This window comes from Acromyrmex echinatior, chromosome 2, assembly GCF_024713525.1.
Source record: "Acromyrmex echinatior isolate Ae372 chromosome 2, ASM2471352v2, whole genome shotgun sequence".
Classification (NCBI taxonomy): Eukaryota; Metazoa; Arthropoda; class Insecta; order Hymenoptera; family Formicidae; genus Acromyrmex; species Acromyrmex echinatior.
Window position 1 is genome coordinate 19,738,185 of NC_141853.1, and position 22,286 is coordinate 19,760,470.

The window sequence follows — 22,286 nt, forward strand, 5'->3', positions numbered from 1 at the left end:
ATCTTGTATCAGATAATTTAATATAAATCATAATAAATTCTTTATCATATATCTTATAAAATTTTTATCACATTACTTTACATATTTTTGTAAAATGTTTTATTACAAATTTATTTTGTGTACATTTATTTAAGAGATCCTAAAGCCGTCTGTATTACCGAGTAAATCATATAATTTTTGTGTAACAAATACTTTTTCTCTTTCACAGATTCGAAAATTCTTTTCCAGAATTAAAGTATATACATTAATACATGTTTATGAGGTGAAGTTTATGCTAAGAAACGGTGAAAAATTTCGAAATTGATATACTTATTGCTTTTGCAATAATGATAACTATGATGATTAAACAAGTTTCTTTGATTAGAAAGCCATACAATAAATTATACATACAATAAATTATTTAGAACTAAATATTAATTTTACCAAATTAATACAAATTTACTTTACAAACAATAAATTGTCTATTAAAATTGACTGAAATAGATAGATTTGTTTCGGTTATGAGTGAATTTTTTAAAGTTATAAATTTTTTAAGTTTTACAAATTTGTTTACAAATCTATGAATATTATAATTTAATGTTATTATTAGTAATTAAAACATATAAAATTTCAGGAAAATGCTTGTAAAATTATCTTAAACAGAGCAATTAATAAAATGAATTATTTCAATAATTTATAATATAAAAAATTAAACGCTGAGTCATTTCTTTCATACATCAAGTAAAATCCATTATTATAACAAGAAATTTGATATACATATATAAAATAAACGACTTGGCATTCAATTTTTTTAATGGACGTGAGTGTTAATGAACAAGCATAATAACGATTATATATCTTGTGTAGATACATTATCAATATGAGTTACCACAATCGTGATATGTCTAACGAGTAAATTTGAACTTGCTAGAAGTGAATGTGAATAGTTTGTGATACTATATAATAATTATGGTGGTTACACTTCAACAGATATTGCGTCCTCTTTTTCTTACATGCTTTATCATGGGTTTAGGATTTTATCCCAGAAAAGATCCACAGTCAAAGATTCGATGGATTGCACACTTAAATATTCTATATTCTTTGTCAATTTGGTTCGTTTGTGTATATCTGTTTTCCTATATGTCGACTTATTTCACACGAAAAACATTAATCGATTCGGCTATTATGGAAATTGCTGAAGAGTCTTATTTTCTGCTTTCATTTATATATGCGATTATGAGTTTCTATCATCAAAAGGTATTTTTAATATAATAAAAATGTGTAAAATTCACATTTACAATTGAAATAACATTCTTTAAATGTCTCTTTCTATATGTACACCTTACTGTTGTAAAATCATAATTGTTTCAAATATGTATTCCAAATTATCATTTGTTGTTGTTAGAGATTTGAAATAAGCATAAAGAAACTTGCTGTTATGGATGACACTTTGGAAAAATTAGGTACTCCTAAAATGTATAAAAAGTTGCATATGAGATCAAAACAAGTAATAATTGGTTGGATTGTGTACAGCATTATATTGAATTTAATTGATACAATATGGTGGCTGAGCTTGGAAGAAACTGCTTCTTTCGGATTATATATAGCTCACATAGTAAATCATGGTTTTCATATCAATGTGTTTGTTGATATGTTATTTACTTTCTTTTTATGGTTTGTATAATATAGTACAGAATAATATAATAATTATATACCTATATGTAGTACGGAATAACAGTTTTATAATATATAGTACACTGAGAAAAAAATGCTTAAAAATTTATTTGTGAGAAATATATTTACTTCACTGAAATAAATCTTTACTTAAATATGACGAAAGAAAATTTTATTCCTAGCAAATAACTTATCTATTTCACTTTTTTACATAATGAAATGTATTTCATAGAAATGTATATTTCGACATCCCAATCAAATTTTTTCATAACTGATAACTCTCTCGAAGAAAATTTTGTAACACTTGTTTATCAATACTTCAACATTTTTCTCTCAGTAAATAGTATGTGTGTATCACATGATTTAGTACGCACGTATATATATATATATATATATATATATATATATATATATATATATATATATTGTATTTGAATATTATGTTCTTAAAATCAATTTTAAATTGTGCTCTTATAATTAATAAAATATTTCAATTATCAAAACGCTTTTTTAATAATTTTTCTTTAAATTAATAAAAAAATAACGTTATTTTTAAAAAATATATTATTTACATTCATTAAAAATTTGTGTAAGATTTATACAATATATAAATAGGAAATTCTATTATATCTTTTACAATTTAAAAAAAAAATAATTTACATAGGTACATTGGCACCAGATTTGACAAAATAAGCGAGCATATAATAAGATGTTTATTGATGAGACAGAATCATGAACTGAGATATACATCTGAGACGAAATCTGAGACAGCCATTCATCGATATGTTTTACATATTGATTACAGGCATACATTATGGACCTCAATGTAAATCAATGTTCGCATGTGTTTGAATAGATAATCGATGTTAACTTAATAAAATTTAATTAATAGGGGAAAATGGTGGAAATGTGCGCATCTAAGGGAAATTTATTGCACTGAATGATTTTCCAAATTTAAAGCGATATAATTATGGAAATAGAAACTATAAACATTCTTCTTTTAATCATTACGTATTCTCATCGAACAGATTTTCATTCAATAAAATTGTATTTAACCGAAAGGAAAAAACGGAAAAGAGAAAAAATTTCTCGCGCGTCGAGAATTGTGCGCAAAACAAAAGTCATAAGAAATAAATCCTGGAATGTTGGCAAAGAAATTAGAAAATATATTCATTATATTGCAGTATAAATATATATTAAATATATTTTAAATATATATTGCATATATTAAGAAAAAATCCAAAACTAATATAATAATAATAATGCACTTTGCAAATAACATAGACTTTGGCAAAATGAAATGACAAAATAAAATAGTAATGCAAAGAAGAAATGAAAAAAATTAGTGCTAGTCATACAGTATATAGAAGATGGATAATTGTGCGCATTTCAAAACGCTTGCGCACAGTTGTCCACCGCGATCTGATTCGGTCGACAAAATACGATTACTTCAACAATTTATAATCAAATTTAATAAATAATGGCTCAAAAAAGATGCACATAATAATGTACTTTAATAACATATGCAACTTTTAACAAACAAATTAAAAATACGAACTACCTTATTTTCTGAATGCTAAAATAACAAGAAAAGATGTGATTTCACTTTTTTGTATTCCTTTGGCTAGCAATGTACGTTGTATCTTTTGTAGTTATATATTTTAAGAGTATGATCTCCTGCTTAAAAATTTCACCACGGTGTCTTCATCTATTGGAAAAATACCAAACCAGGATGCGCACAATTACTTGGTGCATACAATTCCCCCACTTTCCTCTAAACACAAATTTTGATAGAAATTGTGTGAAAATAACGAATTATAAAAATTATTTTGACTCCGAAATTGTAGTTTGTCTACAATTAATATTAATATATTATATATAATATCTCTTCAATTTAAAAAAAACAGAATTTTTTGGTAGGCATCTTTATTTAGAATTATGTCACCTTGCTCGCGAGATGAACTTCATATTTGCAGTGCAAATGACTTTTGCAATGGCATGTTGTCTTTCATATTTGACGACACTTTTTTATTATTTGTATTGGATGCTAATACAGAAACATCGAGAAGAAATGTATTCAATATATGACTGGTTTAGTATCATCTGTTGGGTTTTTGTACTTTTGGTGAGGATTTACATCATAAATTATTTCTGTGAGAATGTTACACAAAAGGTAAAGTAAACTTTGCTATAAAATCTTGATTTAATAGCATTTAGACATACACATATTCCATAACATAAGTTCTAAATTTCAGGCTAACAAAATTGGTAAATTTTTTGATCAAGTGTCATGTAACCATCGATATGCTGATGTTTGGAAGGAGGTAAAAAATATTTTAACAGGAAGTAATACAATTAATTATTCAAAACTAAACAACAGTCCATATACAGGTTTATCAATTCACTCTGCAAACAATATATCATCCATTAAAACTTCACTGGAATGGGCCTTTTCTATTTTGGACACGCATTTTTTCAAAAGGTGAATATTTTTTTCATATTTACTTTGTATAATAATTTTTACTTATTTTTCTATAAATTTGCTAATTTAATATCATTTTATATAGTATCATATATATCGTGTATCATATAAGTATCATATACTATGTAAAAAATTTTAAAAATTGGTTTTAAAATCATTTTTAACATCAAGATTGTTGCAACATCTTTTTCAATACGTGTCATGCAGTATATATTCTGGACTTACTTTGTAATCGCCTTAAAACAAAATGCATTTTTTATTAAAAAAATAAAAAATGGATTTAATAAAAAAATTAATTAATATGTTTTTTCTAGTTTTGTATGGCAATTTTAATGTATGTGATCATCATGGTACAGTTCAAAATATCTGTTATTTATTAAACATGTTAGATAATCTCTGTCAATGGAAATAGAAAACTAGCATATAGTTCAGCCTAACATGGTAAGAATACATAAAGATTATTTCGTAATTATACTAATATATACGCACACAAGCTGACATAATATTAATTAAATTACAACATAAAAATTAGTTGTAAGTTTTTTCAACTTTATATGCTCTGTTATATGATATTCTGCATTTACATTAATATAATTAATTTAATTATAAAAATATTATCTTTTGTACTAAAAATAAGAATAAATAGAGTGTAATTTAACATAAATCTTTACAAATATGCTTCTCTCTTTTGTTCCTTTTTTCACGTTTCCTTCTATGTAATTATATTAAATCATTACACATAAAAAAATAGTAAAAAATATAATATTGTTAATATTTATTCATTAATTTGACTTCTAGTATATCACTTAATATATATTACATTACTCAATATATATTACTATTAATTTTTTTCTGAATATACTAATATCACCACAACAATTAATTATTGCAGAGATATTTGTATTACTTTTTTGTTCAATTTTTAATATTCGCATAATCATTATCGGCATATTTTGTGAATCTTTTGTACATCGGTGATTCTGTTCTTGTCAAATTAGTGGTGATATGCTTATGATATTTTAAGATCAAAAGATAATTATTTTTTATTTAATCCTTTGTATTCTAAATTATTTTTTGTAAGAGAGAGTTAAATATTGTTCTCAATTTTATTAAATCTAATATATGTACATATATACATAACAATTATTTTTTATATTATTTGAACAAATTTGTATAAAAATTTCTGTATGATTTATGTTTATCGTGCACTATTTTGAATTGTTAAAGAGTTATGCGGAAGATCGTTGAAAAGCATTACATTAAGTTTTCTCAACAAACACTGGCTATACAATTAAATGAATCTCGTAACGTCAACTTCTTGCAAAGTTTTGTAAAGGAAAAATGTTTATATATATATATAATTCTTACAGAAATAATCAAAATATGCATATATAGTAAATGTAATTCGAATTTGTAATCGTTTTAAAATTAATAGTCAGTTTTTTTAATCATATTCAAAATTATATATTAATTTATGTAATAATAAAAACATAATTAGAAAGCTTTTATAATTTTTTTATTTCAAATCTTTGCAACATTACAAATATAAGTAAACCAAATATGCAATATTTTAAAAACATATAAATCTGACAACAATAAATTATATTATAAATAATCATATTGCATTCAATTAATGTGATTTATTTATTTATGAAATGAAAAATCATAACAGAAAAAATCGATTTTAATAACATATCAAAATATGAATATTACATTTTTAATGCACTATAAGTATGTGTAACGTGTATAAAATGCAATTAAAAGATAACAAGTAATACTTTGTATAAAGATCGATTATTTCAACCGCGCTACTGTTTAATGATTTAACGATAATATGACAATTTAATAAAGTGATCGCGAATATGATATTTCTGTGGCATACATCTTTGAGTTTAGATACATTACGTACGAAATCGCGAGAGTTTCTATCATGATCAACACTATAGAACAGGTTTTACAACCCATCTTCACAGGCTTTTTTATCTTCGGCTTTGGAATTATCAGATATCCCTTCGATCACCCAAGAATTTACTTGAGTTTTTTTTATATATTGATTGTGTGGAGTGTTTATGTTTATGTGTTTTATTATGTGATAAATATTTTTTCATCGAAAAATATTTTTAATGATATTTTAATAGACTCAGTAACAATAATAAATATGCTTGTGATGATAATATCCGTGATCAATACTTTTCGAAAATCTAAGGTATAATTTTTTCTTTTTTATATAGTGTAATATACACTTTCTTAATAATATTTAAAATAGAACAAACAATAGATAATCTTTTCTCAATTTAGAATTAGCCTTATCTTTATTCATTTAAAAATATTAAATTTAAATATATATAAAGCTAAATAATTTTATTTTTTGCATCTATTTATTACGTAAAGTTTTAGACTTTTAAGATATGTGTTATGTCAAAATATTATATTATTAATCTGTAATAGACAAAATGTAAATTATACATATTACAAAATGTAATTATACGTATTACAAAATGTAATAGAAAAAATTGTCAATTCAGGTCAATATAGGTACAATAACTTAATTTTTTACATAATCAGATAATTTATAAAATTTTATTATATATTTTAAAATTTTAACAAAATAAATATCATAAATCTCTTTATTACATAAAACACATTTTTAACCCTTCTTCACTACACACACTAGATCATTCGTGTCCTGGATTCTTCATCACTTTTACAAATATAATATAAAAAAATTATTATGTAATTATTACGTATACTTCAAAATCTTCAGAAAGTATTTATAAAATTATGTATTAAAAAAATTGTACACACATACATAAATAAATACAATTAATTAATTATAACTAATAAAATAAAAAAAAAGTGTATTTTCATATAAAATTTCAAAACTTTGAGACAATAGTGATTTAAGAAAAAATGTTTTATTGTCGATATTGCGTTAAAAAATTTACAACTAATTAAAAGAATATTATTTATAACAATTTTTAATATTATTTGTAATAATTAACACAAATATGATAGCAATGTTCGACATTTTAGCAGAAAATTATCATTTACTACCTTTTTTATTTTTTTTTTAATAGTGAAATTTCTTTTTTTTTTAATTCGTGAAATTTCTACAATATAAACAACAATTAGCTAAATAAAGAAGATATGAAAATCTCTCAATTGCAGAAAAGTGCTCATTCTACATATGATTAATTATTCGTGAAGCCAGGTTGAACTTTTCTGAGACTCTCTCGAGAGAAGGAAGGTATATACTCATATATACTCATAATACACAAACATGCAAAAGACAATAAATCAAAGAACTATGTCCAGTTTGGGCCCCGATTGAACAGCATTAAGACCTAACTAGAATTGTAGAGCACAAAAAAAGGATTAAAAAGTTCCATATGCATAACTTTGTAAAATGAATCCCTTGAGTGTTACAGCTGTTCGAAGTTCGCTATTATGATCATGTATTGTGTACCATATAGGACTATATAGTGTACCATATAGTTTTATTCAATTTCTCGATTCATCTAGTATCTGGAATATGTCCAATCTTGACGAAAACAATTAAAATCTTTTTTGGACCCCAAATGAATAATTATAAGTGATATATATTAATCAATGAAGAGGGGAGAGAGACACTCAAAGTATAAAACAAAAGGTTTTAATTAATTTGATAAAGAGGCTGCGGGTCAGTATTTTTAATTATAACATTTCCATCTCTCGTTTCAATACGTTTTCTTTTATAATGGCATCAACAGGCATGACATATATATTTAAATATGTTGAGTGGAGTTTTTGTAGAACTACTAAGCTCTTGTTTCAAGAAATCTAGCACTTCTCCAGCCAACAAATGTTTACGTGACTGGTTTTTTAAATATTTTCCACATTATCCACAATGGATCTCATCGCGACCAGTATCTGCTTCGGGATAACTCGTATCAAAGGCTGGTTACCTGATGCAGAGACTAGTCTTGGATAAGACTAGTGATACATGTCATAATAGCGAACTTTGAATAGTTCTTTCCTCTCTAAAACTGATCCGTTTCCTAGATGCTAAACTATTTTAGGCAAAGAGTAGAGACCATTATTTATAGCGAGGTGTTCTTATTATTTTAAAGAAAAAGGATGCAAAGGACACAAATGACTCAATCGTGTATATCAAGGGTTAAATACATATGCATATTCTGGAGAGAAACATTTATATCTGTATATAACTATATTTTCTTATCACTGTCCTTTATTCTTTATCCGTAGGAATTCCGCATGTGTATAAAAAAGTTGAATTTTGTGGATAATACATTAGAACTGCTCGGAACACCCAAGGAATATCGTAGAATGCGAAATTCTATGAAATGGATATTTACTTTATGGTTTATAATGATGTGCACAACATGGTTTACCGGTTCTTTATGGTATATAGAAAAATATAATGATGTAAGAGCCATGTTCATCCCTATTATTAAAGATTACCTTTTACATATCAATACCTTTATAGATATAATGTATATGTTTCTCTTAAGGTTTGTAAATTTTATTTTTTTAAATTATTTAATAATAGAATTATCTTTAATCTAATGAATTTAATTTATTAGGTGTTGGAATTAATTCGTAGCGTTTTTTAATGAAAGAATGTTATTTATTTCACATGAGCATTAAAAAATACATTAATGAAAGTACTTCCCATCACTTGTAAAACGCTACGAATTAATTCCAACACCTAATAGATTAATTAAAAAATTCTTGTATTTTTAGATTAAAAATGTTATAAGTACAGTTAAAATCAAATTATTTCTGATTTTAGCATAATGTTTCATAAACATTTACTTGCTATTACGCATTAAATATAGACCTCTTCAACTTAAAATATAACGTATAATACAAATTTAGAAATTTAGATTGCACTATATCATTGTTATAAAATTATAAAATTATAAATAAAAAAAGTTCATGACTTAAATACTTTTTACTTTGCTTCAAAAAGAAATTTAACAAATGACTTTTTTAATATTCTTCAAATTACAGATATATAGGTACTAGATTAGATAAAATAAATAAACACATTAAAGAATTATCAGCGATAGAAGAATATGGATTAAGATGCACATGGAAAAAGCCTCCCCTCGTCACTCAATTAAATATCCGCGGCACAGGAAATCGCAAACATATATTGTGGATTACAATGTAAGTTGATACCATATATACTAAAATAATAGAAATAATAAAGAAAATTTCTTAAAAAAAAAAGAATATCTTCATCAACTTCATATATATATTACAATTATACATTACAATTATATTCATAAAATTCCTTGTTTAATTTGTGCCAATTTTATACATATTAATAAATGTGTAAACCAAGGACTCTTTCTCTTTAAAATAACAAAAACAAAATTAATCTGGGCTAATGAAAGTCAACGCGAAAGGAGGTGCGTAATAAAATTTTTAACAAATAGAATTGTTACTCCATTCGATGGAATATTCACTCCGAATGACTTAGACGGAGTTCAATCATTTCACATAAAATGTATTAAAAAGCGCTTATTTGTCAATATTAATAGCATCCAAAGCAAGATTTGGCGATTGTGGAGATTTCATTAGTTTTAACCTGTGTGTGTTGCTCGCGTTCGCGAAATCCAATATTGAATAAGAATATTGCTGAAGAAGACTCCAAAGAGAGTCGAAACGTTCAATGAGTTTTCAAGACTTTAAATAAAGATGATATCTACACATCAAATGAAATAATAATCTTACTTGTTAAAAATTTTATTGCGCACCTCCTTCCGAGTTGACTATCATTAGCCTTGATTAATTTTGTTTTTGTTATTTATGCATACCTATGTATGTGTTATACTTATTAAGCAAAATTCTTCAATTTCTAATATTCGCATTTTGTATTATAACGTGAATAAATATTAGTTTTATATATTATTAACTAACAAATAAGTTAGTAATACCTGTGAAAGCTTAAAAAACGTTAAAACAAATAATAGTATATTCTTATATTAATTAAATCATAATTGATTTTGTTTAAACAAAACGTAAACGCATATACATAGTTCGTATCTTAAAAATAACAAATAAATAATTATATATATATATATATATATATATATATATATTATTAATTGTATGTATTTTTCACTTCTCGATAATTATGTATTTATCCATTAATATACATACATTTTCAGGCATCTCCATTCAGAACTTTGCCGAATAGCTTTTGATATACACGACTTATTTAACATACATATGACCTTGCAAATGATATCTTATTTCATTGTTTTAATTGCTATGTTTTATTTCCAATATCACACGATGTTATGTTTAAAACAAATGTATGGTGGTAATTCATTTCGACTGAAGCTATTACTCCGCAGCGATGTGTGGTTTGTTATATGTTTAACAAAACTGATATCATTTAATCATATCTGTGAAAGTGTTAGTGACAAGGTAAGCTAATTTTCAGCAGATTAAGTAAAAATATAAGTTTCCACAAGCAAAAATTTTATTAGATACAGCCAGCAAATACAGATATCAATATTATATAACTTATACGTAATTACATCTATACATATAATATAGCAGTTTATATTCATGGTTTGCTGGGTATGACTATTATAATAAATATTATAATTTATATAAAAAATTTTAAAATATAACATGTTGAACTTATTTTTTAAAAAATGTGAAAATAACAGAAAATATTACAAAATTAAATCTCTTTTATAAGTCTTATAAGTCTTACATTTTAAAAAATTTAAATATTATCTATAACAAAAAAAACTCTTATCTATAAATTTATTACTTATAAATATTAAAATATTAAAACAAGATGCAATTATTAAACAATTAATATAATTAATTGAATAATAATATGATTAATGTGATAATAATATAATTAATTTTATCTATCTAATATATTAATTTTATCTCAGGCAAAGAAGACCAAGGACATGATCCATAAATTGACAAATCTTATTTATTTTATCGAAGCGCGAGAAGAGGTAATAATTTTCTCATATATTTGATTTTATAATTTTTATTAAATATTATTAATAATTACGTTATTATACAATGCAGATTGTCCAGTTTGTTTTGCAAATTTCACTTCGGCCATTGAAATTTAGCGCATTAGGCCTTTTTTTCTTCGGTTACAATTTCGTTCATAAGGTTAGTGTACTCAATATTATTCATCATTATTTCCTCAATTACAATTTATTAAATAATAAACTACAATAATTATATGTGATATCTGCTTTCAGTTCTTTGTCTCAATTCTGACTGCCGTTGTTTTTATGCTGCAAATGGATACTTCTTTCAAATCTCGAATAATGATTATCTCTGATAATATGACATGTTATGAATAAAAATAGGAAAAAAGTAATTATAAAATCATTTATGTTAACTATCTAGTTTATTATTTATACTATACATATTATTCTATAATATACTGTTTTGTCACATATCTATCAAATAGATATTATAAAATAAAAATGAACACATTATTACATGAATTTTTTTCAACACTTTTTTCAATCGAAAAGCTAGATAATAAGAATTAAGCAAATGTATAATGTATCTCTTCTATTAGTAAAAAAAGTTATGGTATAAGTATAGAGAAACCCAAAATAATAAAATTCTATTGTAAATGATATGATAAGTATAATAATAAAATAATTCTCGTATTTAAAATTATATAGAATAACTATTACAATAATTAATTATAAATAATTGTAAAAAAAATTATGTCATAAGTATAGAAAAATCTTAGGTATATGGCACAATAGAAGTGGCATCGAAAAATTTTTTAACATTTATAATTAATTCTTAACATTAAAAAATAGATTATTTATAATTAATTATCACTTAAAATCTATTTTTATTAATTATAAATTTAAAAATATTAAAAAATTTTTCGATGCACTTCTATTGTAGCATATACCCAAGGTTTCTCTATACTTATGCATAACTTTTTTTACAATTATTTATAATTAATTATTGTAATAGTTATTCTATATAATTTTAAATACGAAAATTATTTTAATATTATACTTATCATACTATTTACAATAGAACTTTATTATTATTGAGTATACACGTAACTTTATTATTATTGAATATACACATTATTCTTTTAATTTATATCATTCAGTAATTATACGTGTTTTTAATGTATTTGAAATACCAATTTTTGTAAAATCTAATTTTGATTTATTGGTTATTATATAAGTAGAATTTATAGAACTTATAAGTTTTTATATTATATGAAGAATAAATTTAATTATTGATTATAAAAATTTATTCCTTAAAAAAGATTTATTCATTAAAAAATGTAGCTGCTCAATCTGTCAAACAATTTTAATATCGAATTAAATATTTAAATAGACAGATGACCAAAAAACCTAAACCGCCAATCATCGTCATTAATGTCGCCTAGCGATATCGATTGATTCATTGTTTTAATGTTTATGAGAATTAAGTGATGCATTAATTTAATGATGTATTATTATATTGTCTTGACAAACGAGTTATATGTTAATGGAATACCTTCATACAAAAAGTGATGTCAGTTTGCGGCAGAAACCGCGAGAGTGATAAATATGATAACCAACGTACAGCAGGCTGTATATCCATTATTTCTGATTTATTCTATTTTCGGCTTAGGTATCTATTCCCCAAAAAAATTTTATTTAAATATTTTCTATAATCTAATAGTATGGATCAGTTATGGTTATCTTTGTTATTATGTGACAACTGCATTTAAAGCAGAAATGTGGTTTCAATCACTATCTAATATAATATTTGTATGGATTGGCATTCTCACTACCATTACATCTATTATCACGAGTGTATATCAAGACAAGGTACGTGTGTGTGTGTATATATATATATATATATATATATATATATATATATATTTATTTATTTATTTATTCAATTTTTTTCAAGATAAATTATAATTTTATAGTAAAGGTATTATTTTTCTCTAAGTAAACTTTTTTATATAATCATACCTTATAAAATAAACACATTTGCCGATACTATTATTTAATATTTTGTATTGTTGCCTACGAGTACTGTTAAAGAAATTTAATATTACATATTTATTAGAAATTTAGATCATTAATGAAGAGACTTGATGCCGTAGAAGATACATTGGGAGAATTAGGAACTCCAAAGATGTATCAAAAACTACATGTTTATACAAAAGGCGTATTAATTGGATGGTTAATATGTAGCTACACGACAAATATATTTGATATGGCATGGTGGTTCCATAGGATGAAAGAGTATCGATATATGATTATACCATACATCATAAATCATTATCATCACGTTAACATGTTGACGGATTTATTAATAATAATTATTTTATGGTATGTATATAATATTTAAAAATATTTACGTGTATATTTAATATCTCTTTTAATTTATATAATAAAGATAAAGAGGGACAAAGATAAAGAGAGAAAATAAAAATTTATAAAATTCTTTAATAAAAATAACTTCAAAAAGAAATCATTATAAATATTATTCACAAAGTTATTTACAAATTACTTTACTGTAAAAATCATTTTTAAGTATAAATGATATATAAAAATATAATTAACAAATATATGTATAAGGTATAATAATTGGTACAAATAAAAATATAATACAATGTTTATATAAATCTTAATAGTTATTTTTACTAGGAGATAACTTCATATATTTTAAAATTTTATAATCACTTTTATTTTACAACATAAGGTACATTGGCACCAGATTTGATAAAGTGAACGAGCACATGCAATACTTAATAGTAAAAAAAGGATATGGCTTAAAATATTTATGGAGAAAAATTGAACCAATTAATCTCCGATATATCACGTGTACTGATTACAAGAACATTCTGTGGATCTCAATGTAAATCGGTATCACTAATGCTGAAAAAGATAATTTATATATTGGATCTGATTAAATAATAAATATAAGATACACAAGATTTGACAGAAATTTGATTTATTAAAAAAATTTATTTAAAAAATAACAAAATAATTTTTTTCTCTTTTATCATATATTTCTATTTTTTTATTAATAAATTTTGTTTTTTGACAGACATCTCCACTTAGAATTATGTCAAATCGCTCGTAAATTAAATACAATATTCGGACCTCAAATGATTATGGCAATGACAACCTATTTAATATGTATTACAAGATTGTTTAATTACCTTTTCATGCATATTCTAACAAAAAGTCGGTATTTAAATTCGCCATTCACTTGGCTTAATATATTTTTTTGGATATCTGTGCTTTTGGCTCGACTTTTCAGCTTAAATTACATGTGTGAGAAAATTAGTACTAAGGTATCTATATTCATCTAAATTTATACACATATACATATACATATATATATATATATATATATGTATATGCATATACACATACACATATATGTATATACGCGCATATGCATGCATTATTAAGAATATACATACCTGTATTAAAATATTTTAATAAATATTACTCAATAATATTCTTAATATTCAATAATATTCAATACTTTATAATATTTACTACACATAATAAATTATAAATTTTAGGCTAATAAAATAGAAAAAATAATTTGCCAATTGACAAATTGTCTTCGATACACTGATATTCGTGACGAGGTAAAGGGATTTTAATAGTAAAAAGCAATTCAAAGAAATTATTTTAGTAAATAAAAGTAACAATTCAATATGTATGCAGATTTATCAATTTTCATTGCAAATAATATATAATCCGCTTAAATTTACTGGACTGGGTCTCTTCTATTTTGGCAATAGTCTCTTACGAAATGTTAGTTTATATTTATATTTCATATTTTACATTACTTTCATTATATCATAAATTAAAAGACCAAATGTTTTAATAACATTTTACATCTTAATGAATCATAATATCTTACATTTTTATAATATTTTAGAATTTTTATTATTAGGTATATTCATTTTTGTATGATGGAAGTAAATTATTATAGAAAAGCCGTATTTAAAATAGTCGTGTATATATATTTATTGACTATTTTATTGATATAAAATTTAATTTATATATTTTTTTGCAGTTCGTCATTACGATTACAGGATTTATGATTATTATTATACAAATGTCTGACAAAACAAAAACGGACGTAGATTTTTAATAAAAAATAAATAAATTAAAATTTTCTAATAAGAATATCATCATAGAATGCAATATAATTATTGCTGATATAGCAAAGTTATAATTTTTTTATTTATGTTCCATAAATTTATAATTCCTTGTCTTATTTTTCATTATAATCCCACTTTTTACAAATTACCTAAAATACATTTTAAATGGCTTTGTGAAGATATAACTGTACTGTAATACAGATAACAAAATATACGTAATAATATATGAAAAATATATGCATTTTTAAATAAAACTGAATTTAAATATATATTGTGGTGTTATATAATTTTAATTTGTCTTTAAAAACTATTCTTATAATAATATAATGATATGTAATATAAATAGTTGAATTACTGCTGTATAATTTTTTGTATATTTTTCAATTTTATCATAATCGTGATATAAGAGGAGATCCATAAGAGAAATATTAAGGAAATGTTATATTGTTCTAAATGTGAAAAAATAATATCTAAAAATGCAAACATGTAGCACATATTTTATTTTCATTTCGTTTCCCTTATTTCATTTTAATTTGTATTACTTTGTCTATTTAATTTGTAAAACAAGTCTTTTTCTAGCAGATCGATTTTTTTAATTTGCGTAAGTGCTGATGCAATTGGTAGAATTATCATTTGTGTTTGAAGTGTTAGTGTGAATATAATTTTTATTGTGACACATTACGACACATTTGTTATAAGACAAATGTTTCATATCCTATATATATATATATAAAACGAAGTAAGAAGTCTTAAGTTAATCCTTAAGAAATTGCCATGAAGGATATTCAGACGGCAATATCACCACTATCAGTAGTATTGTGTTTGTGTGGATTTGGAGTGTTTAAATATCCTCAAAATCAACCGAAATTTTGTTTCACTATTTTCTACATTCTGATATCGTGGCTGTTTTACGCTTACATCGCCTTCAAAATGGCAATATTTCTTCGGAAAAATAAACTTACCTATACTGTGTTTCATTATACTAATATGGTTTTTGCAATACTATACATGTTGTCTAATTTCTATTATAATAAGGTAAGTTCATTCAATCTATCTTGTAAGTATTAAAAAGGTGAATTTATTTTCATTCTTTTTCATATGTATATTAAAGAGGAAACGTGCAAAAATGATGTCATATGGACCATTTTGAAAATAATGCAAATCCATTTTAATAAATTTGAATAACACAGCCTTTTAAAAAATAGATAGTGCACTACTTTAAATAGTTATACAAAATATAATGCAAAAATGTAGAGATATTTAAAATATAAAAAGTATTGACAGATATTACAAAAATGTTCTAATATTCTCAATATTTGAATATATTACACCATTTCTTTACACTTTAATATTATTTGATTTCTAATATTAGAAATATACAATAATATTATAATTTAATATTATAATTATTCCTACTGTTATTTATAATTATATTTCTCTTAGTAATATATATAATTGTTTTCAGAAATTTAAAAGTTGTTTGGACAAACTAAATATTGTGAGCAACACAATAGAAAAGTTGGGAACTTCGAAAAATTATGCAAAATTGAGAATACAAACTACATGGTTAATTATTGGTTGGATGATCTTGATATCTTTAATAGATATAAACGATTATGTGTGGTACCGTGAACATATTCCTAGATCTTACTCCATAATGGCAATATGTGCACCTATTGGAAATCATCCCATTCATATCAACACTTTGTATGATTTTATGTACATGATGCTGCTAAGGTATGTAAATAATATTGTATATAACATAATATTATTTTTAAATAAATTTTTAAAAATTATTATATTATACAACAAATTGGACAGATGGTATAGCCAAGTTAAAATTATTTATTTTTTACTGTTAATTTCGTAAATTAATTATTGTAAATTTATTATTTTGCATCACATTTAATGTAGATACATTGGATTTCAATTTGAGCATATTAACAAGTATATTCAAAAGTTAGCAGAGCAAAAGAAAGTAGGATATGCATGGGCAAATTCTACTTTGTCCTTGACTCACCGACACGTAGCTGGCACCAAAATATTATCTAAACAAAATATATGGATTTTAATGTAAGAATAGTAAAGAAAGCATGATTATTAAAGCGATTCTCAATTATACATAATAATAAGTTGAAATTTAAAGAGATTTATTAATATATAGAAAAAAATATTAATTATTGTTGTATCTATTCCAAATAAATAAACATTTATTTTTTGAATAAAGAGAAATTTATTAGAAAAAACAATATATTACATAAGCTTCATTAATTTTTATAATAAATACTTTGTGTAATATAAAAATTTGAGAGCTCCGCTAATGTAAAATAAATAAAGTACTTTATTGTACAGAGTGCGGCAAAAAGAACTACCCAATTTCGTTAGTCAATAGGATAAAAACGGAAAATAGTAGGGAAACAAACTTTTTATTTCTGAAGTTTACATATAATGCAACTAACACTTTTGATTTACACCGTTTTAAAAATTACATCATCCAAATGGATCGTTGCGGTTAATGCAAAATTGGAAGCGATTTCGGAAGTTTTCCATCACCTTCTAGATCATGTCGGGTAAAATAATTTCGATTTCTTGTCTAATGGCGGCTCTTAGTTCGTCTAATGTTCGGGATCGATGACCCTAGACGTGAACCTTAAGATACCTCTACAGAAAAAAATCACAAACAGTCAAAGGGAGATCGTGGCGGCCACCCTACATTCCCTCTTAAGGAGAGATGAAACGAGAACATATCTCACAAAACGATGCTCACCGATCCAACTCATGGCGTTTATTGAAAATTGCATTCAACTAGCTTTCGAATGAGCCACCATCCCGTCTCTATCCTCATTATTCTCGGAACAATGACCCCTCGAAATTGGGGAGTTCTTTTTGCCATACCCTGTACATTATATGCGATAACCTAAAAATGTCATTTATCAAGTACATTTCGCAGGCATATTCATCTCGAATTATGTTCGATATCACGCGAATTAAACATGATATTTGGATTACAAATGATGATGCAAGTAATTGCATTTCACATTTTCACAGTGCAAATTATATATCAATGTTATGTCACAATGATGATAGCTGATTTCACACATGAAAAACTGCTTAATCTACTTAGTATTTATTTCTGGATTATAATTATCATCATAAAAATGATTATCCTTAATTACATCTGTGAGAGAATTTGTAATAAGGTATAAACATTTCCAAATGTATATTATAAATAATAAAATTGTATAGTTTATTATTTGTTATTATTCAAATAAATTAGTAATTTATGTGTTTTTATATGTAGTTTAATAAAGAATATAACAGTTGTGTAACTTATATTACAGTATTATATTATTGTATAACTTATATTTTTATTTAAATAAATGCGTATATTAATACAACTTTGTTAATATTAGGCAAATAGTGTCGAGATATTTTTAAACAGATTAACAAATCTTACTTTTGATGTCGAGACTTATGAAGCTGTAAGCGACAATATTTTTGTAAATGCAATGTATTCTTGCACAAAATTAAATGTCTTTAATTATGTAATTATTTATAGATCACACAGTTTCTGTTCCAAATATTACGGAGGCCATTAAAAATCTCCGGGTTTGGTCTTTTTAATTTTGGTTTTGAATTTCTTCTTGAGGTTTGTAGTTATCTTTCAAATATGACGAATTTCAGATTTACAAGTTTAAATTTAAACACGTTACATGAGAAATAATCTATTCAATATATGTAAAATATATGTATATATATATATATATATATATATATATGTATATATATATATGTGTGTAACAACCTATTAGGTAAATACATATTTTCTTAAATACAATATATTAAAGTAAATAATTATAATATATAATTATTAAAACATTTTTTAGTGTATGAAGTTCATTGCAATGATCACAGTATTTGTGCTACAATCACCTCCACAAGGAGAGAGTTTTATAGGTGCTGAATTAATAAAAATATTGTAAATATATGTATTAATTCAAAAAATTAAATATGCATTAAAAAGTTAATTTCTTTACTAATTAATACTGATTAAAAAGAACACACATTTCATTTGTTATATAATATTTTTTTAATACAACAATAATATATAATAATAACTCATGTAAAAAATATAAATTAAATAGGTATAATAAGAATAATATTAATATTTATGTTGTGTATCTGCTTTATATAAAAAAAACACCACACATATGTGTATATTTCTCATTGTCAGTATTCTCATACATTTTAATAAAAATGTTAATTGTACAAACAATATATTGACATTCTAGTTATGAATGCATTTGCTTCATGTAGACGCTCATCATTAGACTTATTTGCTAATATATGTATACTTTATAACTGTAATGATTGCCCCCCCTCCCCCCATAACCAAAAAAATTCGAACAGTTTTGTGTCCTCTCCTGTTAGTCAATGTACTTGATTTAAGAATTGTCGAGTTTCCGCGGTAAGTCACTCTATAGACTATGATACGGTCTTCTACATACTGGACTGTCGTACTATTACTTTTATTTTATACTTACTATTTTATGTATTCCATTACAATATTTTATAAATCTTTATTTTATGCTGCATCATATTTTTGAATAATTCCACGTTATCGTCAATTATAATTAAGACGTGTTTCATAATAAAATAAAACAGAATTTAATACAATCTCTCTATTAATTAATAAATGTTATATCTCGATTCAGACTATTCAGATAGTTTTAAAGAAAATTATTATGTAAATTTTTCAATATTAAACTATCGAAAGAAATAATTTGCAACAGTTTGTAAATAAATTATCGAAAAAAATAATCGTAAAAATGTGAAAATTTTTTGAGTATTAAAGTCACGTATTATTATTAATTTTTTTTGACAAAACATTTAACATAGTAAGATTGTTTTTTAAAATAATACAAAGAATACATATTATAAAAATAATATTTACACGTACATATTAAGAAATTTAGATATATATTATTTTCCTTACATATATCTATGTAAACATAAAATAATAAAGACTTGGGGAAAAACCCCATTAACAGATTTTTGAAATCACGAAGCAAGAAATGCATAATGTGGATCATTATATAAGAAATTTTATATAAACTATTAAATGCGGTATTATGAAATATCAATGTTATGAAAACATTAAAAATCTACAACCTTGTATATATGAAAAATTAAGATTTTTATTAATATCATTATATTAGTATAATTTTATTACAGGTTTTAAATTATTAAAATTGCATATCTAAGAAGAAAAAAATTATATTAAACAATATCCATATAAAATAATATTTTGCTATAATTTACACTTTTTATATCACTGGAGTAAAAATATCACATATGACTACACTCGCATTAAGAAATTTATAATATATTAATTAATATGGATTTCATAGTTTTCATTAAAAAATTATGCATCACTAAAATTCTGCGAAATTGCGTTTTTTCAATTTGGTATCAAATTTTTTAACAAAATACATGATATTTACGGTATAATTATATATTAAAAAGTTAAAATTCTTATGGAGTACTTAGTTAAGCTCCTGACAAATATTTAAAAAAGAACTTTCACATTTTGATTTCATTTTTATGATGTTCATTGTCATCGATTTAGATACAGTAATACACGCGCACAAACAAATGAGTAAACATTTTTATTAAACTACAACAGAGTTCACAAGAACTTGATCTGATAATAATGCATTTATAATATTCACAAAATATTATACGATTTTATTGTTTCCATATTAGAACTGACAAAAAAAGTGAAAAAGAAAGAAAAAAGTTATTACATTTTTATTATTAAATATAGATAATAATAAATACCATTTTAATAAATATAAAATTTTTATTATGTTTTTGCATAGATTATCATGTGCCTATAAATCTCTTATTACAAACTCTGACTACAAAATTCTAGCAGTTTGCAGGAAAATTGACAGTAAATTCGATCAAATTCCCATTATAAAATCATAGTCATTTGTGTCCACATTTGAATATAGACCTGTCGAGACTGCTGTCATGTTATACTAGCAGATTTGTGACAGAAACTAAACAGGATCTACTGGAAATCTAATGGCAAACTGAGAGCAGAAACTGAATAAAAGCTGCAAAATCTTTCGATTTCTGCTGACAAAACAGGCTTTGTCTTATTTTTAAAAGCAGTTTACTAACATTGATAAATAGTACAAACTTTTATAAATAGTACAAACTATGCAATTTATTGCCTTTCTGCAATAAAAGGTTGGCAGCATGCTCTACTTAAAATCTGTCTTCGCAAACCTTGCTATCTGGGAACATCATTATATATATTACGTTTGTATACATAATATACAAGGTGTTTCCTCTAATTTGACCATTTAAAATGTCTCCATTATTTTTAATGATATGAAAAAATACAGGGAAAGTTGTTCAATTAGAAAGGACACATATTATGCAAAAAAATTTTTTTCAAAGTCATATTATTATTTTTGATATTTCAAGGTCACCATAATTTTTTAAAATAAAATAACATATTTTTATTTATGTAGTAATGTAGTTCATAAAAAAAAACAAATTCAATCATACATGATATGTTGTCTTTCAGATAACCTTGAATATTAAAAAAATTACATTTATATGGGAAAAAGAAAAGTTAACATACCTAAATGTTTTCAATGAAGATATTCATTTAATTTAGTTTATAAGATGTTCAAAATGATTGCCATTTGCTTCCGTACATTTTCGAATGCGATAAATAAACGTTTCGCACTTTCAATGATTTCGAGGCGATTCCGATTGATGTCAATATATACATGTCGAATTCTTCTTTATTTCATTAAAAAAAAATCGCGATGACTTTGAAATAGAATTAATAAAAAACATGTTTTAAACGTGTTTTAAACAGTTTAAAACATGCTTAGTTTGATGTTTTTAATATATTTTAAATATGTTTTTTTATAGTACTGTTTAAAGCATTAAAAATATATA

At 23.9% G+C, this 22,286-nt stretch overlaps 4 protein-coding genes across 4 annotated transcripts; all 4 read left to right on the forward strand.

The window, feature by feature from the left end:
• The first annotated feature begins 853 nt into the window (after nucleotides 1-853).
• Nucleotides 854-9,190, forward strand: LOC147910608 (putative gustatory receptor 28b). Its single transcript, XM_087402992.1, is given in 8 exon segments — nucleotides 854-1,236; nucleotides 1,385-1,653; nucleotides 2,318-2,479; nucleotides 3,574-3,826; nucleotides 3,909-3,977; nucleotides 4,045-4,086; nucleotides 4,088-4,135; nucleotides 4,450-9,190. Coding segments are annotated over 8 exon segments (1,197 nt in total). The 5' UTR covers nucleotides 854-948; the 3' UTR covers nucleotides 4,516-9,190.
• On the forward strand, nucleotides 9,138-11,691 carry LOC147910609 (uncharacterized; the record flags this gene model as incomplete). The annotated part of the gene is made up of 5 exons (XM_087403719.1): nucleotides 9,138-9,307; nucleotides 10,315-10,576; nucleotides 11,062-11,130; nucleotides 11,207-11,296; nucleotides 11,389-11,691. Coding segments are annotated over 5 exons (696 nt in total), but the record flags the coding sequence as incomplete, so codon positions are not given.
• Nucleotides 11,692-12,709: 1,018 nt separating this feature from the next.
• On the forward strand, nucleotides 12,710-15,292 carry LOC147910610 (uncharacterized). Its single transcript, XM_087403168.1, has 7 exons — nucleotides 12,710-12,990; nucleotides 13,238-13,503; nucleotides 13,877-14,032; nucleotides 14,225-14,474; nucleotides 14,712-14,780; nucleotides 14,860-14,949; nucleotides 15,215-15,292. The coding sequence occupies exons 1-7, from the start codon at nucleotides 12,727-12,729 to the stop codon at nucleotides 15,290-15,292; spliced, it is 1,173 nt and encodes a 390-aa protein (XP_087259294.1). The 5' UTR covers nucleotides 12,710-12,726.
• Nucleotides 15,293-16,075: 783 nt separating this feature from the next.
• On the forward strand, nucleotides 16,076-19,577 carry LOC105143666 (uncharacterized). Its single transcript, XM_087403167.1, has 7 exons — nucleotides 16,076-16,337; nucleotides 16,768-17,039; nucleotides 17,217-17,375; nucleotides 18,253-18,502; nucleotides 18,716-18,784; nucleotides 18,862-18,951; nucleotides 19,190-19,577. The coding sequence occupies exons 1-7, from the start codon at nucleotides 16,077-16,079 to the stop codon at nucleotides 19,283-19,285; spliced, it is 1,197 nt and encodes a 398-aa protein (XP_087259293.1). The 5' UTR covers nucleotide 16,076; the 3' UTR covers nucleotides 19,286-19,577.
• Nucleotides 19,578-22,286: the final 2,709 nt, after the last annotated feature.